Source organism: Budorcas taxicolor, chromosome 6 (assembly GCF_023091745.1).
Source record: "Budorcas taxicolor isolate Tak-1 chromosome 6, Takin1.1, whole genome shotgun sequence".
Classification (NCBI taxonomy): Eukaryota; Metazoa; Chordata; class Mammalia; order Artiodactyla; family Bovidae; genus Budorcas; species Budorcas taxicolor.
Window position 1 is genome coordinate 36878240 of NC_068915.1, and position 27415 is coordinate 36905654.

Below are 27415 nucleotides of genomic sequence, written 5' to 3' on the forward strand. Positions count from 1 at the left end.
CAATTCAAAATGCAAGCTGAAGAAAAATCTGAAGAAAAAAGCTGAAGAAAAATTCAAACGGAATTGTGAATTTTTATGTGTTATGTGGGCTAACAGTAATAATTTGCCTAAAAGCCCACTAAGATAAGCTTGTGTTTCCAGGGTTCTTATTACTTGCCAGATATTGTGCTAATTCACATATATAGGGTCATCTATTCTTGTCATTTCTCTGTATAATAGATATTATTATCCCCAATTTATAAATGAGAACTCTGCATCTCAGAGAAATTAAATTGCTCAGGGTCACAGAGCTAAGTAAGAATCTCTCCTGGTTCTTTTCGACTCCAAAGCTCAATCACTGAATTAGGAGATACTAACAAATGGTATCTCTAAATGTACAAATTCTTATAACCATCTACTGTAAACATTATATTGGGCTCCCTCTACTAGGTTCAATCTTCAGAGTCATGCACACCTGATTCCTGCACTGTAACCCATTTCCATGCCTCCCTCTTACTCTGTGCTCTTCATCATTCACACCCCCAAGCCTCCCAGCCCTTTAGAACCACTGCAAAACTCTGGAGCCAGTTACAGAGTTTCACATCTTAGGCCTTGGTGCACACCCTCCTGAATGCCTGGTATGCCTTTCCCCTGTAGGAACCTGGTACAGTCCCCCTCCCCACTGGGCACCTTGTTTTGACCACTCTAAATAGAACCAACCATTCACAGCCCTGAGTAATGACTGAATTCATTTACCCAAAAATGTTTATTACACACTCACTATGTTCTAAGCTAGGCAGTAGGGAAGACTAAGTGTAGTCGCTCAGTCGTGTCCAACTCTTTGCGACCCCACGGACTGTAGCCCACCAGGCTCTTCTGTCCATGGGATTCTCCAGGCAAGAATACTACAGGGGGTTGCCACTTCCTTCTCCAGGGGATCTTCCCGACCCAGGGATCGAACCTGGGTCTTCCGCATCACAGGCAGATGCTTTACCCTCTGAGCCACCAGGGAAGCCAGTGGAGTGTGAAACACATCCCATCTTCACACTGACATCTGCACAAAGGTATCTGTCTCCCTTCATGAATGAAGAGCCTCTAAGGATGGGGAGCATGTCTCTCTCATCTGCATCAGGAATCCCACCACAGTGCCCTACTCATGGCAGTATTCAACTGTTTGCTAAATAAATGAAGGAAGGCCAAGTCTGTGAGTTCATATCACAGACATCTCAAAATAGAAAGAAACAATATAGGTCTTTTGATCCAACTATCTCGTCTGAAACAATGGGAGACTGCGCCACGATTATGTTGCTTGCACTGTATGTGATACTGTTCTGGCACAACCAAGGTATATAAGCCTTAGTGATGAACTAGTCCAACCACTTCCCTTCATGAATGCAGAAATGCTTTTCTATTTTTGGTGATCTTTCCAAGTGCTGCAGAGTCCTGGATAAAGGTGCTTAATTAGGGATCCATTTTACTTCAGACTCCTAAATGGGCTGTGGTTCTGCCAAAGGTAACATAATTAAATTTCCCATCTTCCCTTGAGAGAAAAGAGTGTGTGAGAGAGAGAACTTGCAGCTAAGACACAGAATGTGGACTGTGACGGACAGAGCCAGAGAGCAGGGGAGGGAGCCAACAGCAGGGAGAGAATGAGTGGATACGGAGAGGGAAAGAGAGGGAAAGGCCAAATCGGGGAGGGATGGAGAAGCAAAGAGAGGAGAAGTGGAAGTGGGGGAGAGAAAAGAGCCAGAGACTTCGGAAGAAACAGACTGAGCGAAGAACGGAGCTAATACTACCCCTAGATCAATCAGTACAGTAGAACAGGGAAATAAATTAATAAAAGCTATACATTAGGAAAGGCTGGATTAAAAAAGCAAGTATATTTGAAGCATCTCCAAGTGCGAGGCCTAAAGATAGTAGTAACAGTGCTGAAACAAAGAAGCAACAATCCCAGAAAGAATAACAACATTCTAGAATCTACAGAAAAGGAACAGCAATGCAACGAAACACAGAAGAAGAACCCACACAGCCCTCTGAGGGGGACAGTCACATTAGAAAAGGTGTTCTCATTTCTATACTTAAGTGTAAATAATGGCAAATAATATGCTGCTCTTATTCTGGTGTAACCGTCTCAGCAAATATTTTAATAATCTTCCTAAAGCCAGAGTTGAGAACATTCCCTCTAGGGGAGTCTGTGCGTATACGTGTAAACATGTGTGCATACAGATAAACTGTTTTGACTATCTGTAACCTATGTTCCTACTATATCATCTATTTCACCCTATGTGGGGAAACTCCTGAATACTATCAGAGTTTAACTTAATTTACATAAGCCACAAAGCTTCAGAGAATATGTGAAAACAAGATATTTCTTCTGAAATTTTGAGTTCTTATAAAAATGTTTCAGTGTATTTTCTTTTTCCAAGTAACAATCTGAAGAATACCACCGTGTTAGTAATCCAGTCCTTTTGGGTTAACTCCTTAAAGGTATTCCTTGCTGCATTCAAGTCCAAATGAATAGATATCATTTCTCCATCTATTCTGTGGAAGGAAGATAAGTGAAAGAAAGATAAGTAAATGAAATAAGATGCTTCAAAATTAAGTATTTTATTATTTATCCAGATGAAAAGTTTATTCTAAAGCTTGCTTCATTTTAATAAAATTATTTTTTCTCACCTTTACAATAACATGATTGTTTCTAAAATGCCAAAAAATATCAAGTCTGCATTAACAATATATATGCTATCAGACTTTACATCAGATACTGCCTTACCTTAAATGAGTAATCAATAAATATTTATTTTCCAATAAAGAAAAACAAACAAAAAAAGAAGCCAAAGATAAAAGGTAAAAGTTTTTCTTTTTTCCCAGTTTCACGAACCAGAAGCAGGAACCAAAAAAGGGGTCTCCAAACAGTAAATTTGTAGTAATCCAATAGAAAATTACTAATGAAATGACTATCTTAACCCAAGAATTATACTGGATTGACTATATTATCTAAAAACAGACACATTCTTTGTGAAATAATATATTTAGTGTCTGAAAAGAGACAAATTCTTTTAAATAAATATTATACCAATATTTAGGAAAAGAAGTACAAAGTCATTCTTTCATATACTTAAAAATTCAAAGAAACCTAAGTATCCAGAACTAAAGAAACAAATAAATTAAGGTATGTCCTTCCCATGGAATACCTTGCAACCATTAAAATGATGGTATGGAGAAATACTATTATAAAAATTGAATAAAACAGAAAGTAGACAAAACATTAAGTATAAAGAAATATATAAAACAATACCATTTTTTGTAAAAGAACTCATTTGCATAGAAAAAGATATTTATACAAACTCTAGCTATTATGTGTAAGTGCTGAATTTTGGCTGATTTTCATTTTTGTTGTTGTTTCATGTCTTTTTTTTTTACATTTTCTACAGCAAACGTGTATGTGCTCTTGTAGGGGAAAAGGTAATTTTTTAAATGAGATATTATTTTACCCTCAAACCATTTCCTTTATAATTTTTATGAAAATTTTAATAAACTTTTAATTAAAAATTTAATAAAAATATAATTTTATAATTTTTCTTTATAATTTCTTTCACAGTTTTTTAAATGAGACATAATTGACACATAACATTATACTAGTTTCAGGGGTGTACAACATGGTGCACTGATATATGTAGAGCATATATTGTGAAACAATCACTACACGGTTACAAATTTTTTCCTTGTGATGAGAACTTTTAAGATCTATTCTCTTAAGTAAGGAAGGAAGGAAAGTCGCTCAGTCATGTCCGACTTTTTGCGACCCCATGGACTATACAGTCCATGGAATTCTCCAGGCCAGAATACTGGAATGGGTAGCCTGTCCCGTCTCCAGGGGATCTTCCCAACCCAGGGATCGAACTCATGTCTCCCACATTTCAGGAGGATTCTTTACCAGCTGAGCCACAATTTTCTTAGCCAACTCTCAAATATACAATACAGTATTATTAATATTAATCATAGTAACCATGCTATCATTACAGAATGTTTTTAACAAAATTTAAATTTATTATAATATATATTACCTTTCCCTTAAAAAACTTCCAGTCAGACACGCAGGAGATGAAAATATCTCTCTTATTTCCCTATATAAGGAATAAGATCATGGTTAAAACAAATCAGAATATGTCTCCTTATAGCAAAGGGCATAATAATTGTCCTTCAAACTTCTCCTGCTATCTCTGAGTTATCTGAATACTGCCATGTGCATCTGAAAGTCTATTTCATTTGTGAAATCTCAAAATTTCAGAGGCAAACAAGGAAAGAAAAAGATACATATTCAGAGAAGCAACAGGGGAAGAGAAGAAGGCTTGACCAAGGGTCAGTATTTTAAGACAAATAAAACACTCCCAACATACCCAGCTTCCCAAGCCCTATTTATTTCTATTCTACTGAAGTGGAAACACAGGTTGGGGGAGTATGCTCAGTTCCACCTTAGAAGTACCTGCACAAACAGTTCTTGACCATTTGTACTCTGCAAGTCAAGATGCAGCTATCTGGAGTTAACTACTTTCCAGAATTATAAAGCAATACCTAAAGTGTCTCTAAAAGGAAATGCTTGTAAAAATGAGTACAATCTTTAATGATGGTAGGAGTTCTGTTATTTATAACAAGGTTGCCTAAGATGTTCAGCTGTGAGTAAGAGTTCAACAAACAAGAAGCTCCAAAGTCAAGCAGGGTTGGAAAACAATAGACTATATTTCCTGCTCAGAGTCACAATTACACAAACATATCAAAGGCTCAGAGAAGTCCTGCAGTAAAGAGAGCTGCCCTCATGGAGCCTACGTGCTAGTTGTGATGGTTAACTGTATGTATCAACTTGGCCAGAGAATTGGTCAAACACCAAACTAGATGCTGCTGTGAAGGTATTTTTTTAGACAACATTAACATTCAAATCAGCAGGGTTTGACTAAAGCAGATTACCCTCTATAATGGGGGTGTGCCTTATCCAATCAGTTGTAAAGGAAGAGGAAATTCTGCCTTCAGACTGCCTTGGGCCTCAAGCTGTAACATCAGTTCTTCCCTAGGTCTCCAGCCTGCAGTCTTGCCTCACAGATTTTGCTCTTGCCGCCCCCTACAACTGTGTGTGTGTGCGCTCCATCACTCAGTCATGTCTAACTCTTTGTGACCTCCCGGGCTATAGCCTGCCAGACTCCTTGGTCCATACGATTTCCCAGGCAAGAATACTGGAATTTTTACTCCTTAAAAATCTCTCTCCATACACATAGCCTCTACTGGTTCTGTTTCTCTGAAGATCACCAAGTAGTAGACCACTGGGTGATGATTTAGTCACTACGTGTCCAACTCTTGTGACCCCATGGACTGTAGCCCACCAGGCTCCACTGTCCATGGGATTTCCCAGGCAAGAACACTGGAGTGAGTTGCCATTTCCTTTTCCAAGGGATCTTACTGACCCAGGGATCAAACTCTCATCTCCTAAATTGTAAGATTCTTTACTGCTGAGCTCCTAGGGAAGCCAAACAGACTACTAATGGACCACAAAATCTTACATCCTTGTATTGTGCAAAATCAATTGGGAAAACATTGATTTAAAGAGCTATATGAGCAGACAGACACGTAGGTTGTACCTTTTTGTATTTTGCCACTGTTTAGTCCCCACATCTGCAATCCATCTCTTTACAGTGCCTTCATTCAAGGTAGGAATTTTCCTCCTCAGATTCACATAGGAATTCTGTAAACAAACAAAATAGTAGAATATAGTAATTTAGATACAAATGAAATAGGTCTTCAACTTTTAGGCACCTTCTAAGGATAGAGCATAATACTAAGTATGGATAATATAGCTCTGGAAAATCATAAAGATTCTACCAATCATTTGCCTGGCTGCCAGTTTCTTGACCAAGGATGCTTAGATCCAAAGTCAATTTCTCTGAATGCCCCAACACTGAACGCTTTATATGGGTATGACCAGATTAAACTGAACATCAGAGTTTGGGAAGATCCTGACAGGACTGGGTACAGAAGTAGCAAGAACTCAATTTGCCTTGGTGAAGTAGGATGTGGAGATTATGGACTGATTATTCATAAGACTATGAACCTCGGGTCTTTATTAATACTGGCTGGAAAAGTCACTTCAAAACGTTAACCCATTAGCTTCTTAAAACCCTAGCGAAAATGCCATTTGCAAGGAGCCTCCTGAAAGGTAAGTAGAATCTAGGGAAATCACACTTATTTGACATACAGTATGGGAAAATCTGCTGATTCTTGTTGAGTCAAGATGCATGCTGTTTCAACAATGAAGGATCAATAATGTCTAGCCATTCCCCAGCATGAGGCTAGGAACCTGATGATTTTGGAATTCACCAAATCTAGATTCTGGAAATTTTTGAAGATACCAAGTTATAAAACGTCTAGTTTCTAGTCTCCCAAGGTAATACAAATAACAACAAAAATAAACAAACGGGACCTAATCCAACTTGCAAGCTTTTGCACAGCAAAGGGAATCATAAAAATGGAAAAGACAACCTAAGGAATGGGAGAAAATATCTGCAGACAACATGACTGACATGGGCTTAACCTCCAAAGCATACAAAGAGCTCGGCAACTCAACAATGAAAAAACTAACAACCAAATGAGAAAATGGGCAGAGGACCTTAATAGAAATTTCTCTAATGAAGACACACTGATGGCCAGTAGGCTCATGAAGACGCTCAACATCGCACATATTAGAGAAACGCAAATCAGAACTACAGTGAGGTGCCACTTGACACTGGTCAGAATGGTCATTATTAAAAAGTCTACAAATAACAAATGCTGGAGAGGATGTGGAGAAAAGGGAACCGTCCTATCCTGTTGGTAGGTATGTAAGTTGGTGCAGCCACTATGGAAAGCAGAATGGAGGACCCTCAGAAAAGTAAAAACAGAATTACTATATGATACAGCAATCCCACTCCTGGGTATATACCCACAAAAAACTACACCCATTCAAAAAGATACATGTACCCCTATTTCACAGTAGCATAATTCACAATAGCCAAACATGGAAAACACCTAAACGTCTGCCAAGAGAAGAATGGATAAAGATCTGACACATTCATACAGTGAACATCACTCAGCCATAGAAAGAAAAAACATCATGCCGTCTGCAGCAACATGGAAGGCAACTAGAGATTCTCATAGTAAGTGAAGTAGGTCAGGAAGAGTAAGCACTGTATGATACCACTTGTATGTGACATCTGAAATATGGCAAAAATGAACCTACCTACAAAACAGAAACAGATTCACAGACCGAGAATAGACTTGTGGTTGCTAAGGAGGAGGCCAAGAGAGAAAGAGGGATGGGCTGGGAATCTGGGGTTCATAAACGCCAACTATCACATTAACATGGACAAAAAACAAGGTCCTACTGCATAACACAGGCAACTGTATCCAATCTCCTGGGATAACCCACCATGGAAAAGGATATTAAAAGAATGTATATACATATGAAACTGAAGTCGCTCTGCTGTACAGCAGAGATTGGCACAACATTATAAATCAACTAGACTTCAATTAAAAAAAGAACTTCTGGAGATCTTTTTTTACCTCTTTTTCCATCCACATCAAAATGCTTTGATTCCCTCCAGCAACCATTATTAACTCCTTTACTGATGTGCTGCTTTCTGAAAGGAATTTACAAAAAAAAAAGAGCTTAGAAACTCTTGTGATACAAACATACACACTCAAGTAACTTTACATCCTTCTTAAACAGAGTTCTTTTCTCTTTCTGACAAAGACTCAGTACACTTCCCACCCACAAAGCAAAAATACATATCTACTTCAGGGTGAAGTCTAGTTGGCAAACAGGTAATTCGGAAGGCTGACAACGTGGAATCAGTTTAATACACATGGTTACTATAAATGCTTATATATTCAACACAGTCAAATACTTGATTAGTTAACTGTTCCCTGGTTTAACTTAGCACCTATTACTAAAAACCACATTCTAGGAACTTCCCTGGAAGTCCAGTCATTACTGGCAAGACTCCCAGGGAAGTCTAGGACTCCACGTTTCCAATGCGGGGAGCACGGGGTCGATCCCTGGTTGGGGAGCTAAGATCGTACAAGTCACCTGGTGCAGCCAAACACAAACAAACAAAAAGCCATTTCTACAACTCAAGACTTAATCTATGACTACTGGCTCTGAAGAATGTTAATAGTACTTCAAAGGCCTATGTACGTGGTTATAAGAAATTAGATATAAGATACAAACTGCTTAAGGAAATAACCCTATCGTTCATTTCCCCAGAAGAACTGAGAGAACTTTAGTACTTTAGGTCACCACTAAGCTTTCAGAAATAAGTGACCCAAGTGCTCCAAGGCACTTCTATAGTGAAACCTTTCAGAGTTAAGCCTCTGAAGTTACACAGTGCACGCACAGTTCAAGTCCAGCCAAAACTGCTTACGGGCTAACCCTTCACTTTCCAAGTCTCTGTACCCTCCAGTAAAATGGGACTGAAAGCTCACATCTCCTGACACTGTTTAAGGACAGGTGAGATGACACAAGCAAGTTTTAAGTACAGTTACACTGCCTGGCATATGTCAGCTGCTCATCATTCTGAGGGTTTTTTATGATTAGGAGTCAGTTTAGTCAGGTAAGAAAACCAATCATCATGGAAATAATAGGTCCCTTGAAGACTGGAATCAGAGACTGCAAAGGCCTCTGAACCCATATAGTTTTTTTTTTTTTTTTTTTAATGTTCTATCATTCCAAGTCCACATTAATCTTAACCTGAAGGGCTTAGAGAACTAATGGCTATTCTGACTTGATAAATTAGATAGGGTATGTTAAGTTATTTACAAGTAAACATGAAATCAGTAAAGCTCCATTCATAGTCATACATTTTTCTTGCTACATTACACACTTAGGAAAATCAGATTTTCAACAAAGGCATTTATGCCAAATCCTGTGCTCCTACAGAATTTACCAGATTTGAGTTCTTCACTTGATGGCAATTTCATGGGACGTGGTGTCAGCTGATTAAATGTCCCACCGTTTCCCAGTTGTCCTTCTTTTCCAGAACCAAAAGAAAAGACCTTTCCCACATCAGAAACATAGGCAAGTGTGTGCTGCCTATTAAACAAAAGCACATACAGTCAATTCTCAATTCTCCACAATGATCAGAGTATGCAGCAATCTGGTAAAACTGCAGAAATTATACTACCCAGTGAGTGAAACTAGTTAACAAACTCCAAGTGGATGCCATTAGCCATGTGGAAACTAAGAAATCACTAATGTGTACCTGAGGTGATTCTGGAACCCCAAAGTCCACTGAAAGCCATCAGGCTGCATCCTAGCAAAGGATGTTCCCTTGGGCAGAACAACCACCACCTCTAGCATTCTACTACTTAGGCCTTGGCTTGAATCACCACCTCCTGAAAGCCAGCTCTGAGCTCCTCCCCATCCTAGAAGATGGAATCAGGTTATCCTGAGCTCTGACTCTACTTCCCAAAGACCTTTAATTATGCTGATTTTCTTACCAATCTGATTAATGGCCTCTCCTATTATACAGATGTATAAGGAAAGAATTTGGCCTTGCTCAGAGCTCTGGCCTTTATTCTCACCTCTAGGGAGGTGATGTCTAACCTCTTAGAATTTCCCAAGTGATAGGAGTGTCTCTGTTATTCATGGCAGGCCCCTTGACCACACCTAACAGTTTATCAAAGTGGCTCACAGAGGCCCCTCCAGCTATAGGTAAGCTGAACCTCTGGGTACACAGAGGCTGGAGTCTGAGCTCAGTCACATGGGCAATAATTCAATCAATCATGACTAAGCAATGAAAGTCTGGACTTGGGTGAACTTCCCTGACTGACAATATTCTTCACAGGCATGTATCAGGCTGGGAGGAGGTAACACTGTCCATGCCTCCAAGGGGAGGGGACATCAGAAGCTCCTCATTTGGACCTCTTTTATACTCTGCTATGCAGCTCTTCCTTTAACTCTATTGATAATTTGTATCCTCCTCTTAAAATTGACCATCAGTATAATAGCTTTCAGTGAGCCTTGTGTCTTCCAGTAAATTCGCCTATGTTAGTAGGGGTGCTGCTCTGGTTTGCATTAAGACATGTCTAAGGTGAGGATTCCTCCTGTAACACGTTACTCAGAGGAGTGTGTGTTATGAAAAATCCAAAGTGGTGACAAAGTTTCTTCGGTTAACACAGACAGAGTGAGGATATCAATGAATAATCCTTTCAACTCATGTTTGTTCATTTTTTCCAAATAAATAATTTTTTAAAAGATAAAGTGCATTTGAATATTTACAAAGGTATTTCACTGAAGGACCAACAGAAAGTATATTTACACATTTTAAAAATCAACTAAAATAAATATGTATACTAAAATAAAGATTATGATTGTCTAACAATGTGAATTAAGCATCTTCACCTGTCTGAAATGTTTGATAGTTTTATCTCAAAGAAACTGAAGAGAAATTTTATTAAACTACCTATCTAAATTTATTATATTTGTCTTAGCAATTTTTATTGATACTTTACAACTTACCTTCCACATGCTATCTGGGTCACTCTATTTCCAACAAGCCCAGCTACCAAACAGGGTCTTAACTCATTCTGTGTTGAATTGTGACCGAGTTGCCCGTACTTTCCATCACCAAAAGTAAATACCAGTCCACTCTAAGAAAGGGAATTTTTTATCAGAAATTAGAGAAATACGACACAGGAGTAACACTCACTTCTGTAAAGTGTTAGTGAAGGCATCAGTGAAAAATCAATAAAATCACCATCAGAGCAAAGCCCCCCAGTTATCAGGATAGTCCTGCACGGGGAAGCAGTGACCTTGCTTCCCCAGGAAACACCAGCTGCCCGTATCTCCACGTTCTAGTGCTCTCTCCACTACCAAGTGCTCTTCCGGAACTGCAGTCAAAGAGACAAGGGTACACTCACCTTTGTGAGCAGGGCAGTGTGAGAGCTACCACAAGCAAGAAATTCAACTTTCTGATCATCCAGTGCTTCAATACAGGAAGGAGAATCTTTATCTACACAAGAAAAAGAAGAGTTCAAGTAACCACAAGGAAACATTGAATTTCACACTGGAGTTCCATGCTACTGACAAAACACCCAGGTTACTTCCTCTAGGCCCATCACAGTAGCTCCCAACACACTGACAAGAAAGGTTCTGTGCTGGTGGATTTAGGTCTGAAAACGGAACAGGGGTGGTGGTCAAAGGGCACTCACCTGTGAAGTGTCACTCTCACTTCCCAGAGCCCTTTCTTCTCTTTTTAAACCGGACTTGATTAGCTCTCACTGCAGCGTATCTGGTATTTCCAATTCCAGCCTAGCATTATTACCCTTCTAATGAACCTAAAGCTTCTTATTCTTCTTTCAAATCCTCTAGTGGAGAGAATTGCCTTACACTACCTCTTCGCTCCATCACGATTACTTCCTTGTCCCAGAGAGATTCAGCAAAAGTAAGTTCAACGGTCCTTTATTCCTTTTCCTCCTGTGAAATGACTTACGGGCTCTCCTGAGCAACTAGCATGGGGACATGTGAAGCAGAAATGCAGTATCTGACCAGCAAGCCCAGGCGGAACGTGTGTATTACCATGGCTGATAAAGCATCGGAGTTTGCCACACTTGAAATCTCTAACAAGGGGTTTGGGGTCATCAGAAATACTGACTTTTTCTTTGGGGAGGTAGCTCAGTAATGTGAATTACATGTTTATGTGTGTGTACACACATGTAATTAAAACCTTAAAGAATAAGATCAGAATAGGTGTTTCTAATCCTTTTGCCACAATTGTATTAATAGATATTTAAAGTGCACAGGCACCTTAAAGGTCACTTCATCCAAACTCATCACTTTACAGAAAAAGAAAATGAGACATAGAGAAAAATGAAGTGACCTGGGTAGGCGAAATTAGTTAATGTGGAAGTGGGAATCACAGCCCATATATTCTGATCCCTTGTCCAATGCTCTTTCCCTTTTTCCCACTTGACTCAGACACTCATCTCAATTACAGCCGTGACCTGCACACTGTGTGTGTTGTTTAGACAGATTCTACACTGAATACAGAGAGATAACCAGGCAAATCAGTGCTAATGAAAGTGGGAATCTGAACCATTTTTGGTTCAGATTACATTCAGATTATATTCATCTCTTATATGTCAAATATATTTGTTTATAATATGAATTTTTAAATATATTTCCATACTGTAGGTGTGGCCCAGGCCCAGCTGTCCACAATCATTTCTTCCCCAAGAGTAAACATTTCCGGACATGGATAAGGCCATGCTGTGGGCTTCTCCTGCAGAAATCTGAACCAAGGGGACTCCTGAGAGGTTCTCCACAATCTCCGGTGTGGAAGTTGAGGCAAATATTCTTCCAACTCCAAGCTGGCCATCTAAGTTCTGTCCCCAAGCAAAAAGCTCACCACCTTGACATTAACAGAGAAAATGCTGTCTTAGTAAGTTTAAAATGCAGCAGACATCACCCTAGGACATTATATTCTATCCATACTACAGCATTACAATCTCGTCCATTCAAACTGACAGGACTGCTCAGATCTCAAGACTCAGTCAGAAAAACTAGAAGAAACTCCTCTTCAGCAGTAAGAGTTACAGTTCCTTATCTTCTACCTCAAAGGGTAGTATTAAGAACTGGATGTCTGTGTTCGCCCAAAACTCCTATGCTGAAATCCTAACCTTCAGTATGATAGTATCAGGAAGTGGCCTTTGGGGTGGTGACTCAAATTGGATGAGATCATGACAGGGGGAGCACTCATGAATGGGATTAATGCCCTTATAAAAGGGTCCCCAGAGAGCTCTCCTGTCCTTTCCACTTGTAAGAAGACTGACCCTCACTAAACACCAAATCTGCTAAAACCCTGAACTGGACTTCAAATTTCTGCTGTTTAAATCACCTACTCTATTTTTATTATAGCGACCCAAACAGACAAAGAATAAAGCTATTGGAATATATTATAATCAAATTTAAGAAATATTTATTTTTAAAAACTCACGGGATGGGCCTATGAAAGACAGAAACACTCTACTTTTGAAAAAATAAAACCACAAACTATCTTTCTTTCTCTCCCTCTTCCACGTGCCCAAAGATGCTAAATAAATAATGTAAACATACATTTGAAATTGCAGCACAGTATCATGAAGAGTGTGCATCTTCTTCCATTAATATATGGAACATATTTTTACTTTATCTATTTAAAAAAATTTTTATTGGAGTTTAGTTGATTTACAATGTTGTGTCAGTTTCAGTTGTACAGCAAAGTGAATACACATATTGGGACATATTTTTAAAGAAAAGTTCTTAGATGTTATCTAACAGAGATGACAGTACCTAATAGAGGCTGAAAAAATATATCAGAGACTTAAATTTTAGTGAGTACTACTCTGCAAGATACTATGCAGGAAAAGGTGAGAGGTAGAGATTTTCCTTCAAACCTAATTACCAAGTGCCTATCAGTTGGCAGGAAATACCAAAATGAGAAAAATGAGTAGTTCCCTTTCTTGCTTTCCCAACTTTCATTCTTCCTACATTGTATTGTGACTTATCAATAGTAAACCCTGAACAATCCCTTCCCCCCCCACCACATCCATACATCCTAGGCTTCTTGAAGGCACATGTATCTGTTTCATCTTCACAACCTGAACATGTAGATACTCAAAATGAAAGAGTTGTTCATAAATGGATGAAGTCAAAAAGCCAGCTTTTTCCAATACAAATTAACACTTAAACCTTAACAGAGCCTTCAGTACAAGTCAAATACATGATCACTTACTTCCCTTGAATTTCAGTTTTCATTCTAAAAGTTTATATCTGTCCTATGTATTTAAAAAATTTCCTTGATCCTGAATTCCACTGTTCCTTATCACCTGCCTGTCTTAATTAGGTCAAGTGGCTTCAGGAAATAATTCATATTCACTACTTCCCTTCCCTACCATTATGGCATCTGATAAGAAATGGTAAGTAATACAGCGTTGGGGAGAATCCTCGAATTCAAAAGATAATGTTAAAACATGTCAGAGGCCAGCAAACTGGCCATAAAAGCAGGCCCAAGGGATTCTGAGCTCCTATCATGGGAGCTGGAAGAACCCTAGGTAAAGGGAAGAAAGTTCTGGAAAAGGGTGGACCATTCCTAATCTTGCTTCCAGAGAGGATGATTTTAATTATTTAGAATATTTTCATTGTTTCATATTTGAAAAATAGAAAACAGAACTGCTGAAATAAATCTCTAGGCCCAAGATGGCACCCAGGAACCCTGTCACCAAACCGAACCTTCACACTCTGAATGCTCAGCCTGACCAGAAACACAGTACATCCAGTCAGCCAATCCCCAAACACCAAGTTTACTCTGGGCTCTATACTTATTTCCTTGATCAGATATGCAACCACAGTCAATCATGCCCTATTTCCATACTGAAGCTTCTGACACTCTACAAAACTTGCCCTTGCTCAAAATCCCTTGGGAAGAGCATTCCATTGCTTATGAGCTCCTATACACTTTCAATCAATAGGCTCTTTTCCCTTAAATAAAGAACATCAAACTCATTACTAAATTGCTTTAGTTTTTTCATTTGAGAGAATAAAATGTAGGAAAAGTAATTATGAAAACCAGAAGATTTTACAGGTCCAAGAATTCTGATTTTGTATCTCTTTTAGTAGTGTTCTACCGTACCACATTCAAAACCATATTTCGGTCCTGGTACCAAATGAAGCACTTACATTCTCTTAGTTCTATATACACATAGATTTACCCCTCTTGAAAAAACAATATTTAGAAAAGTACCTTTTGAGAGTGCAAGAGAATGATAATCTCCACATGTGATCTGAATTATATTTTTTTCTTGTAAAATGCACTGAAACCTGATGAAAGGAAATATATTTTATGTTGATCACAAATAAGTCACAACAGTTAAGAATTATTAACTGTATTTAATTAGGATTGAAGCTCAAAAAAGTTAACTTCACATTCAGCACATTTAAAATTATTATAATAATAATATGCTTTAATTAGTGGTTTAAAAGGAAAATAATGTTCATTCTAAAATTGTGGTAAGATGATTCTAAAACTCTTTTACAAACAATAATTTTATGATGCAGGAATAATACAAGATGAAAATAAGTTCTAATTCACAAGATCTACTAGGAAAAAGTCTCACAAATCATTCCATGATAATTCACTTTTCTCCGAGGTTGAAAACTACTCTGGGGTTAAATGAGTTAATTAGTATGTAAGTCCAATTTGGGGATACGTGGACTAACCAATCATTTCCTTTAAGTGCCAAATCAACACATGGTACATGCCCTGGGAGATACAAATTGATTTACAGTTCACTAGTCAGTTCAGAATTCATCATGTACTTAAGATACCACCTTATAAAGCAAGGATCATATAAAGTAACATTTTCCTTCAAAAAATATGATTGCTTTTTGAGTGAAATTTACACCATTTTTAATAAAAAGAAAAAAAACTTTCCTACCTTGCATGTTCTATGCTATACTTGTACTCAAATGGTTTTCCATCTGAGGATAGAACCAGCATGTGCTCTTCTCCTTGGTCCATGGAATGTATCTTCATTTTTTTCCCTAACTTAATGCACTCTGCAGAGCAAATCCAACAGGAAGTATCATCACTCTCACTGTGACCCACTATTATTATTCACTTAATTATAATGCACTTAAAACACTTGGAAAAAAAATGTCAACTACACAACTCGACTTAACCTGAATGTCTCTTTTAAGAAAGTTCAAATGCAGCAAGCAGACAAATAGCAATGCCTAGTGTCTTGACAACAGATTTTCTTTTTTAATTTGGGCAAGCATTGATTTATACTGTTTAAAATTGAATATATCTTTTCAATTAAAATAGCTATTTGCTTTTAGATACTTGTTTAATAAGTCAAGGAGAGAAACTAAATTTGAAGTGCTAGAAATGAAAAAGTCTGTAAGAAACTATAATTTAATTTTTGGAGAACATACTTCATTTTAAGGGTAAATGAGGAATTGGGTTTGGGGGACAATTTTTTTAAAGGATGCTATTAAAAGAAATTGTACTGTCAGTGCATATTTAGCGCTTTCTCAAAGTTAAAGATTTAAAACTGTCCACTAAACCCTTTATTTTTATCTCATTTAATTTGTTCACAAAAAGTAGGTAGAGTTGGGACCTTGTTTCAGTTTTCGGTTCTAATGAAATAAAATCTATTTATGCAAAAGATCAAAGCAAAAACCACTTCATAATACAAATTCTGAAGAGAACCAAACCAGTCTGGTAATAAAGAATGGCACAATGGACTAAAGCTTTTTTAGAGACTCAGCATTTCAAGTCAGTTGGAAAAAAGGAGGGTTAATTCAAAAAAGGTGGGTTTATTCAAAAAAAGGTACTGGGACACGGCTAGCCATTTTGGAGAAAAAAATAAATCAATCCATATTCCCCCACCTCACTCCTTAAGTCAAAATAATTTCTAAGTGTATTAAAAATTAAAAATGTTAGGTTTAAAAGCAAAATCTTAAAATCAGTAAAAAGATGAGCACATTAAAAAAAATTCTGGATTGAGAACAGCTTTCTAACATAACACAAAATGCGTAAGTCTCCTTAAATGAAAAGATTGATGCAGTAAATTATAAAATAACATTAGCAAAAGGCAAGTCGGGTAAAATTTTACAGCGTAAATGACCGACAAACGGCTACTCTTACTCAATATACAAAAGCTCTTCCAAATAAACACGAAAAAGATAAACAACTCATCCTTTTTTAAAAAGCGAGGCAAAGATGTCAATGAACTGGCAGTTCACACACACCCCCAAAAAACTCAAATAACCTATAGAAAAAAGGTTCTCGACTTCCCTCAAGTTAAAAGCAAAACGAACAAAAGTAAAATATCATTTTCTTCACGCAATAGATGGGCAAACTTTTCAAAATTAAATGTGTGGTCACTTACAACCCCCTCCACCTTAAAATTCGGAGTCAGGGTCACCAGAGCTAATAAATCTCTACAGAGATTACCAAAGTGCAATTGAAAGCCCTCTTTAAACTGCTTGCACACGTAAGACATTATCACTGAGAACAAGAAAACCCAAACAAGGTTCTCCAAAGACTCCCAAAGTCAGAGCCGGTATGTTCTAAAAGGCGTAAGTGAAAAACACATTTTGAATAGAAACCAAAGATAGAGGCAGACTGGCTAAGATGCTGCCGGGGGACTCCCTCCATGAGGCGGCGGCGGAGCGGACCTTGTGTTTCTCGCCTCCGTCCGGCCCAAACTCCGAGCCCGCGAGCAACAAGGCTGGAGAACTCACGGGTGCCAAACGCGAAAACAACCCCGGCCGGGCGCGCTTCTACGGCCCGCGCGGACCGCTGCGCCGTCGGGTCCCCCCACCGTCTCTCGCGGTTAAAGAAGGACCGCACACCCACAAGTCGGGCCGCTCTAGAGAAGCGTCCGTGCGGGCCCCGGCCAGGCCGCCCACCGCACTCACACCCCCAGTCCGCGGAGGGGATGGCCGAGCGGGCGCTGCGCGGCCTCACTCACTCGGCTTCCTGGCGCCGTCGCTCCCCGCCGGCAGCTGGTGGACCTCGACGCCCGCCCCGCCGCGCTCCAGCACCGCCAGGCGCCGGCGCGTGCAGCACATCTGGCGTGTCGCCTCGGGCCTCTTGGACAGCGCGCTGCGCAGCCCGGCGGCGCTGGGGAAGAGCCAGAGCTTCGCTCCCCAGGACTCCGCGGGCGCTGTCGCGGAGGGCCGGGACGCGGAGGGCCGGGACGCGGAGGGCCGGGACTCGGGGACCCGCCCGGCCACCGGGCGTGCGCCGCCCCGCGACCTCCTCCGTGGCCTCCCCTCCATCACCAATTTCCCGAGCTCCTCAGCCGTGTCTCAGCTGTCCGAACGTTCGAAGGAGACCGAGCTGAGGCGAGGAAAAGAGGCGGCCAAAGCCTGAAGGCGCCCACCGCCCCCGGGCGTCGTGGTGCGGAGCCGCAGCGAGCAGAACGCACACCGACGTCTAGGAACCGCAGCCTCTCTACCCCGCCCCGACGCTGGGCGCCCGACGTGCTGTTTGGGGGCGGAGCCGGCAGTTTCTGAGAGAAACGAAACTGATTGTTATTGTTTTTAAGGGAGCGGAATCGAAAAGAGAAAGGGAAACTCGATGGTTTTAAGACTGGCTTGGACGGTGGCCAGAGTAAACAAGGCGCTGGTCTGTGAAGAGGTGGGAGGCAGGGCTGAGAAGATGTCCTCAGGCGGGCAGTGGCCACCTGAACTGGACCAGGTGGCCTTCGAAGAAATACTGCAAATTCCACTAGGAGGAGCCTTGACACAGGCGGACTTGCAGAATTTCCAGAAACTATTGTGACAAGGAAAGCTGAAGTTTGCTAAGCATTCTGCTCCAGGCTTTGCCACATCATGGTAAAGCTGAACAGAGCTATCCCATGCTACGGCCCACACGACGGTGACTGCAACCAGTGCTGTCAATATATTTTTGCCTTTTCTAGAGTTTCTCACGAATGGAATCAGATTTGTGCAGTCTTTTGTGCCTGAGTTTTTTCACTTAGCATAAAGTTTTAAGATTCAGCCTGTAGTGTTTCATCGGTGGTTCTCTCTTTGTTATTGTTGAATGGTAGTCTGTTATATGGATATACTACAATTTCTTTATCCGTTTACCTATAGGCAGGCATTTTAGTTCTTTCTGGCTTGCGGCTCCGATAAAAAAAAAGTGCTGTGAATACTGTGAACAAGGCTTTGAATAAATGTGGATAAATGTTTTCATTTCTTTGGAATGAATAACTAAAAATGAAATTGCTGTGTCATATGGCAAGTACATGAATATCATTTGAAGAAACTACCATACTTTTCTAAAACGCTATACTGTTTAGCATTCCGTCCAGCAATTTGAGAGGTCCAGCCCCTCTGTATTCTTCCCAACATTTAGTACTGTCAGTCTTCTTAATGTTAGCAGTTGCGGTAGTCTAAAATACCATCTTACTGCAGTTTTAATTTCCATTATTCGCTGGTGGCTCAGTGGTAGAGAAGCCGGCTGCCATTTCAGGAGACACCAGCTTGATCCCTTGATTGGGAAGATCCCCTGGAGAAAGAAATTGCAGTCCACTCCAATATTCTTACCTGGGAAATCCCATGGACAGAAGAGCCTGGTGGATTAGAGTCCATGGGGTCACAAAAGAGTTGGACAGGACTGAGCAACTAAACAACAATGATTAATGATGGGAATTTTTTCAAGTGCTTATTAGTGCTGATCTCTGTCTCCTCTTTGGTGAAGTGTCTGTTTGCATCTTTTGCCTATTTACTGATTCCATTGCTTATCATCTAAGGTTGTTTTTTTTTTAATGTATAAGAGTCCTCTATGTTACATATAAAGTTATTTACAAGATATATGTTTTGAAATATTTTCTACCAGTCTGTGGCTTGCCTTTTAATTTTATTAAGTGTCATTTTAACTGATACTCTACATCAACTCTACTTCAATAAAAAGAGGCATTATGATAAAACTAAAAAATTAATAAAATTACATGAAAAACATCATCTGAAGAGCTAAAGTTTTAATTTTGATGCAATTTATTCATTTTTTCTTTATCCATTCTTTTTCTCTTACCAACATTATTCCTGCTTTTTTCTTGGTGTTAAAAAATCTTTGCCTAACCCAAAATAACAAAGATTTTCTCATACATTGTCTTCTAGAAGTTTTACAGCTTTAGATCTTTGTATATTTCAAATGAATTATTCTTTATGGTGTGAAATAAGGGAAGAGGTTCATTTTTTTTTTCCTTATCCATTTCCACCTGTTCCAGTTTGCCTTTACTCATTGAATTGCCTCAGTGTGTCTGTCGAAACTGTTGACTATATGTGATTGGACTTATCTCTGGACTTTTTATTGTGTTCCATTGTGTATTTCGGTTTTTCACTCCAGTACCACACTGTGTTAATTACTGTAGATGCTAATTGACTCAAAATCAGTTCACCTAAGTGTTTGACCATTGTCCTTCTTCAGTTGTTTTGTCTATTTTAAGTTCTTTGCATTTCCAAAATATTTTAGAATCACCTAACCAATTTCTGCGAAACAGACTGCAAATATTTAGCAATTACTCTAAATTAGATCAGTTTAGGAAGAACTGACCTTATGATAATATTGATTCTTTTGTCCATGAGCATCTCTCGCCATTAACTTAAAGCTTCTTAAACTGTTGCAGCAATATTTTCAAGTTTTTGGTGAGCAGTCAAACATATTTTGTTAAATTTATCCTTATAAATTTATTTTTTGATATTACAAGTTGTACTTTAAAAAAATTCAGTGTTTGATTGTGAGTATATATGTGAAATACAAGTTGCATAGTCATGTCCGACTCTTTGCAACCCTGTGGACTATGCAGTCCATGGAATTCTCCAGGCCAGAATGCTGAAGTGGGTAGCCTTTCCCTTCTCCATGGGATCTCCCCAACCCAGGAATTGAACCCAGGTCTCCCACGTTGGAGGCTGATTCTTTACCAGCTGAGCCACAAGGGAAGCCCGTGAGTATATATAAATGTATTTGACTTTTATATATTGCCTTGAACCATGACACCGTTCTATATTTACTTAATAAATTGTTCTAGTAGATTTTTTTGTGTGGATGCCTTTGAATATCCTACAGATAACTATGTAATTGATAAATAAGATAGCTTTACTCTTTCCTTTCCAATCATTATGGCCTTTCTTTTTTAAGTTTGGCCTGATGTATGGACTAGTACATCTAGTATAATGTTGAACAGAAGTGATGAGATACATCTTGAACTTCTCAATTTTAGTAGGAAAGCATTTCTTTCACCACTAAGTATGAAGTAATCAGGTTGAGTAAGTTCCTAGTTTGCCAAGAGTACTCACCTTGCATGAGTGAGTACTGAATTTTGTCAACTTTTTTCTACCTCTACTGAGGTAATCACACGATTTTTGTCTAATATGGTGAAAATAATGGATTTTCAAATGAATTTCTGAACTAAGTCCAAGTTGGTCACAGATATATTTTCCTGAATGTTTTGTGTGTTTAAACTCTGTAAAAGATTTTTTAATCTGTGATCATATGAGAGATACATGTAGATTTCTTTTCCTGTAATGTCTTTATCTGGTTTTGGTATTAGAATAATGCTGGCAGAAGAGAATTAACTGAAAAGTGTTCCCTCTTCCTTTATTTTCTGAAAGAATATATAAAGAACTGGTACTATCTGTTCTTAAAATGTTTAGTACAGCTCACACATTTGCATAGACAAAGTGATGTTGGAGTTGAAAGGCCTGAATAACAAAATCCAAAAGTCAAGTGCTTAAGGATCTCTTCTGTACCATGTCACGAACCTCTGTCCATAGTTCTTCAGGCACTCTGTCTATCAGATCTAGTCCCTTAAATCTATTTCTCACTTCCACTGTATAATCGTAAGGGATTTGATTTAGGTCATACCTAGATGGTCTAGTGGTTTTCCCTACTTTCTTCAATTTAAGTTTGAATTTGGCCATAAGGAGTTCATGATCTGAGGCACAGTCAGCTCCCAGTCTTGTTTTTGCTTACTGTATAGAGCTTCTCCATCTTTGGCTGCAAAGAATATAATCAATCTGAATTCAGTATTGTGATATCCATGTGTAAAGTTGTCTCTTGTGTTGTTGGAAGATGGTGTTTGCTATGACCGGTGCAATCTCTTGGCAAAACTCTGTTAGCCTTTGCCCTGCTTCATTTTGTACTCCAAGGCCAAATTTGCCTGTTACTCCGGGTATCTCTTGACTTCCTACTTTTGTATTCCAGTCACCTGTGATGAAAAGCACATCTTTTTTTGCTGTTAGTTCTAGAAGGTCTTGTAGGTCTTCAGAGAACCGTTCAGCTTCTTCAGCATTAGTGGTCGGGGCATAGACTTAGATTACTGTGATATTGAATGTTTTGCCTTGGAAATGAACAGAGATCATTCTGTTATTTTTGAGACTGCATCCAAGTAATGCATTTTGGACTCTTTGGTTGACTGTGACAGCTACTCCATTTCTTCTAAGGGATTCTTGCCCACAGGATTAGATATAATGGTCATCTGAATTAAATTCATCCATTCCAGTCCATTTTAGTTCACTGATTCCTAAAATGTTGATGTTCACTCTTGCCATCTCCTGTTTGACCACTTCCAATTTACCTTGATTTGTGGACCTAACATTCCAGGTTCCTATGCAATATTGTTTTTTACAGCATCATAATTTACTTCCATCACCAGTCACATCCACAAAGGGCATTGTTTTCACTTTGACTCCATCTCTTCATTCTTTCTGAAATTATTTCTCCATTCTTCTCTGGTGGCATATTGGGTACCTACCAACATGAAGAGTTCATCTTTCAGGGTCATTTCTTTTTGCCTTTTCATACTGTTCATGGGGTTCTGAAGGCAAGAATACTGAAGTGGTTTGTCATTGTACAGGAGGCAGTGATCAAGATTATTCCCAAGAAAAAGAAATGCAAAAAGGCAGAATGATTGTCTGAGGAGGCCTTACAAATATCTGAGAAAAGAAGAGAAGCAAAAGGCACAGGAGAAAAGGAAAGATACACATTTGAATGCAGAGTTCCAAGAATAGCAAGGAGAGATAATAAAGTCTTCCGCTTACTCCTTGGAAGAAAAGTTATGACCAACATAGATAGTATATTCAAAAGCAGAGACATTACTTTGCCAACTAAGGTCCGTCTAGTCAAGGCTATGGTTTTTCCTGTGGTCATGTATGGATGTGAGAGTTGGACTGTGAAGAAGGCTGAGTGCCGAAGAATTGATGCTTTGGAACTGTGGCATTGGAGAAGACTCTTGAGAGTCCCTTGGACTGCAAGGAGATCCAACCAGTCCATTCTGAAGGAGATCAGCCCTGGGTGTTCTTTGGAAGGAATGATGCTAAAGCTGAAACTCCAGTACTTTGGCCACCTCATGCGAAGAGTTGACTCATTGGAAAAGACTCTGATGCTGGGAAGGATTGGGGGCAGGAGGAGAAGGGGACAACAGAGGATGAGATGGCTGGATGGCATCACTGATTCGATGGACGTGAGTCTGAGTGGACTCCGGGAGCTGGTAATGGACAGGGAGGCCTGGTGTGCTGAGATTCATGGGGTCGCAAAGAGACGGACACGACTGAGCGACTGAACTGAACTGAACAGTGATCAATGCAAAGAAATAGAGGAAATCAATAGAATGGGAAAGACTAGAGATCTCTTCAAGAAAATTAGAGATACCAGGGGAACATTTCATGCAAAGATGGGTACAAGAAAGGACAGAAATTTTATGGACCTAACATAAGCAGAAGCTATTAAGAGGTGGCAAGAATACATAGAAGAACTACACAAAAAAGATCTTAATGACCCAGATAACCATGATGGTGTGATCACTCACATAGACCCAGACATCCTGGACTGCGAAGTCAAGTGAGCCTTAGGAAGCATCACTACGAACAAAGCTAGTGGAAGTGATGACATTCCAGCTGAGCTATTTCAAATCCTAAAAGATGATGCTGTGAAAGTGCTGCACTCAATATGCCAGCAAATGTGGAAAATTCAGCAGTGGCCACAGGACTGGAAAAGGTCAGTTTTCATTTCAATCCCAAAGAAAGGCAATGCCAAAGAATATTCAAACTACAGCACAATTGCTTTCATCTCACATGCTAGCAAAGTAATGCTCAAAATTCTCCAAGCAGAGCTTCAACAGTACGTGAACCAAGAATTTCCAGATGTTCAAGCTGGATTTAGAAAAGGCAGAGGAACCGGAGATCAAATTGCCAATATTCATTGGATCATGCAAAAGCAAGAGAGTTCCAGAAAGACATCTGCTTTATTGACTATGCCAAAGCCTTTGACTGTGTGGATCACAACAAACTGTGGAAAATTCTTAAAGAGATGGGAATACCAGACCACCTGACCTGCCTCCTGAGAAATCTGTATGCAGGTCAAGAAGCAACAGTTAGAACCAGACATGGAACAACAGACTGGTTCCAAATTGGGAAATACTACATCAAGGCTGTATACTGTCACCCTGCTTATTTAACTTCTATGCAGAGTACATCATGTGAAATGCTGGACTGGATGAAGCACAAGCTGGAATCAAGACTGCCGGAAGAAATAACAATAACTTCAGATACGCAGATGACAACACCCTTATGGCAGAAAGCAAAGAACTAAAGAGTCTCTTGATGAAAGTGAAAGAGGAGAGTGAAAAAGGTGGCTTAAAGCTCAACATTCAGAAAACTAAGATCGTAGCACCCAGTCCCATCACTTCATGGCAAATGGATGGGGAAACAATGGAAACAGTGACAGACTTTGTTTTGGGAGGCTTCAAAATCAGTGCAGATGGTGACTGCAGCCATGAAATTAAATTGCTTGCTACTTGGAAGAAAAGGTATGACCTATCTAGACAGCATATTAAAAAGCAGAGACATTACTTTGCTGACAAAGTCCATCTAGTCAAAGCTATGGTTTTTCCAGTGGTCATGTATGGATATGAGAGTTGGACCATAAAGAAAGCTGAGCGCCAAAGAATTGATGCTTTTGCACTGTGGTGTTGGAGAACTCTTGAGAGCCCCCTGGACTGCAAGGAAATCAAATCAGTCAATCTTAAAGGAAATCAGTCCTGAATATTCATTGGAAGGACTGATGCTGTAGATGAAACTCCAATACTTTAGCCACCTGATGTGAAAAACTGACTCACTAGAAAAGACCCTGATGCTGGGAAAGTTGAAGGCAAGAAGAGAAGGGGGTGACAGAGGATGAGGTGGTTGGATGGCATCACCGACTTGATGGACGTGAGTTTGATCAAGCTCCAGGAGTTGGTGATAGACAGGGAAGCCTAGTGTGCTGCAGTCCATGGGGTCACAAAGAGTCAGACACAACTAAGCGACTGAACTGAACGAAGGATCTCTAAGATGTAGAAGTTACTTTTCCCCTTAAAATTCCAATAGTATACATCTGGGCCTTCATTCCATTTATTGTAGAAACCAGATATATCCAAAATAACTATGAGAATTTGCTGGGGGCTTACATTTCTACTAAATACCTCACAGTCTAGGGTTTTTGGTGAAATCTGTCTGGTCTGTCTGTCCTCAGATTTCAGACCTCCTTCCACATCAGCACCTAGTGTGGACATCACCCCATAGTTTCTTTTCCCACAGCACCACTGATACAAGGCTTCTGTGTATGGTTTGGGATGACCATAGGCAGTTATAGAATAGGTTACAGTTTTAAACTTAATATGAGATAGAAGTGGCTCACAAAATTCATTTCCAACATGCTTATATGTCTCCTTTAATTCATTCTATAGCTATGATGCTGAAACATATTTCATGTTCTTCATTTTTTTCCAACTGTAATTAGACAGGAGTTCCTGGTTGGGCTCAGCCTTTAACCAAAATAATGTTATTTTCATTTAGAATGATTCTTAGAACACAGCACTGAACACAAGCCATTTTTCAGTAAATTAACATTTAGATTTTTCGAAAAGATTGTTTGGCTATAATCAAAACTCTGGAGATATTCCAGAATAGGAAAAAAACAAAACAAAACAAACAAACAAATATATATATATATATATATACATGCCTCAAAACATGGTGAATTCATTTACAGTTTTATTTTTTTTAACTTCATATTTGTAGACTGTTTATTAGGGTTTCCCTGGTGGCTCAGATGGTAAAGCGTCTGCCTGCAATTTGGGAGACCCAAGTTCGATCCCTGGGTCAGGAAGATCCTCTGGAGAAGGAAATGGCAACCCACTCCAGTACTGTTGCCTGGAAAATTCCATGGATGGAGGAGACTGGTAGGCTACAGCCCATGGTGTCGCAAAGAGTTGGACACGACTGAGTGACTTCACTTTCACTTATTAGATGTACAATATTTTTAGAGTATCTTTTAGCTTTTAATATTCAGTATATTTTAAAATGATAATTATTATTCAGGAAATAATTCAGTAAAAAGCAATCATTCTCATAGCAAATTTAAGGAACAGGAAATGCTGGTTTATTAACAATATTATCCTTGACTTATCATGTCACTGTTTATCCCGGCATTTGTCAACTAATTCTATCTAAAATCCATCAATCTTTGTGCTAATCAGACCTAAAGAAGAAACTGTACTTCTGTACTAAAGAACAGGAGGATCGTAGGGTGAGAGGACCCGAGATCTGAGCCTCCCAGAGGTCCCTATCATCCTGTGACTGTGTGTGAGATAAATCCTTTGTTGCTGTTGATGGCTATTTGAAGTGCTTCCTTCATTTTTTTCATTGTAGAATATTTAGGGAGTTCCAGAATATTATGACATGTCAGTGATCTTGGGAAATCTCTTTCACTGAAAGTCTCAGGACAGCGAAACCAGATTCCTGTTTTCTGTATGCCTTTTACATGTAGTCTATCATTTCCTGTAAGAAAAACTAAAAAGAAATAAACTTCAGTTAAGATAGTTCACAGAAAGAACAAAACTTAAAATGGAAAGGAAGAAATTAATCACTACGTTCAAAAATATTTATTGGGTCCCCCTTGTGCAAAGAGAACTACATGGGACCATGTGGCGTGAAGAAAAATCATGACATTTGGTCTTTGTCTTTGGTGAGTTCACGATCTAGTTGGGGGGAAATTACGTATGTGAAAAGATGACAGCAAGATACAAGGAGTTTAGTTTAGCTCAGCTAGGAAGTATGACGTGAAAAGGTAATAAAGACACTGAGCCTCAAGGCAGGGAGAAAGGTGCCAGGTTAGGGTGACAGGGAAGCGTCAGGTAGAAAGAAAGAAACCAGAGAAGATGTATGTGAACTCACTGAATGCACAGCCAACAGAATCCCTGGACTGAAACAAAAGTTTCCCATTAAGAAAGAAGACTGGAAAGGTAGTTTGGGCTTGTGGAGAAGTAGTTAAGTTTGTGGAAAAGTTGTCCTCAAACATCCTCAGTAGCAACAAAAATAGCAAGAAAGATGTGTACGCATCTCAAGAAGAACTAAGAAATGGGATGAGAGAGAAGAGAATAAGGCATTAAGTCTGTCCTATGGAAACCCAGGGTTCCCACCAAGAGAGGTTCTTAAGTCTTAGTGGTCTTGAACATGGGCTTTGAATTAGCCTGCGGGGTTCAAATTCTCATTCTGACACTAACCAACTGTCAGAACATAGGCAAGCTACTAAATGCTGCAAGCCTCTTTTTCCTCATATATGAAGTGGGGAAAAATAAAAGTACCTGCTTCATAGGCTGCTATTAGAATAAAGGGAAGTAATCGTTATAAAGTGATCAGGACAGTGCCTGGTATAAAGTAAGCACACAATATAAATGTTGTTCTTATCATCATCATCAGTGGTCACTGCTACTATTAATCATTTATAGTATTTGAGACAGTTAACATTGCCCTAATTCCACAGGACTTTAGATAATTAAATAAAGGTAGGAATGTGAGATAAAAGGCTCAATTAGGAGC

The 27415-nt window shown here is 39.3% G+C and overlaps 2 protein-coding genes and 1 non-coding gene across 3 annotated transcripts in view; all 3 read right to left on the bottom strand.

Annotated features, from left to right (window-relative positions):
- The window catches only part of HERC5 (HECT and RLD domain containing E3 ubiquitin protein ligase 5), a 45530-nt gene extending 27700 nt beyond the window's left edge, over positions 1-17830 (bottom strand). The window contains exons 1-11 of the mRNA XM_052642003.1: positions 17521-17830; positions 15478-15598; positions 14784-14860; positions 12192-12413; positions 10924-11015; positions 10523-10653; positions 8949-9094; positions 7567-7643; positions 5610-5713; positions 4047-4106; positions 2427-2520 (exon numbers count right to left, since the gene is read on the bottom strand). Of these exons, the coding sequence (XP_052497963.1) occupies positions 2427-2520; positions 4047-4106; positions 5610-5713; positions 7567-7643; positions 8949-9094; positions 10523-10653; positions 10924-11015; positions 12192-12413; positions 14784-14860; positions 15478-15598; positions 17521-17830 (1434 nt within the window). The remainder of the gene's footprint in view (positions 1-2426; positions 2521-4046; positions 4107-5609; positions 5714-7566; positions 7644-8948; positions 9095-10522; positions 10654-10923; positions 11016-12191; positions 12414-14783; positions 14861-15477; positions 15599-17520) is intronic.
- Positions 920-991, bottom strand: TRNAH-GUG (transfer RNA histidin (anticodon GUG)). The gene has a single exon. It is a non-coding gene; the product is annotated as a tRNA-His (tRNA).
- An 8332-nt stretch (positions 17831-26162) lies between the features above and the next one.
- HERC6 (HECT and RLD domain containing E3 ubiquitin protein ligase family member 6) overlaps positions 26163-27415 on the bottom strand; it is a 52351-nt gene continuing 51098 nt past the window's right edge. Inside the window, exon 23 of the mRNA XM_052642004.1 lies at positions 26163-26386. Coding sequence (XP_052497964.1) covers positions 26163-26386 — 224 coding nt within the window. The remainder of the gene's footprint in view (positions 26387-27415) is intronic.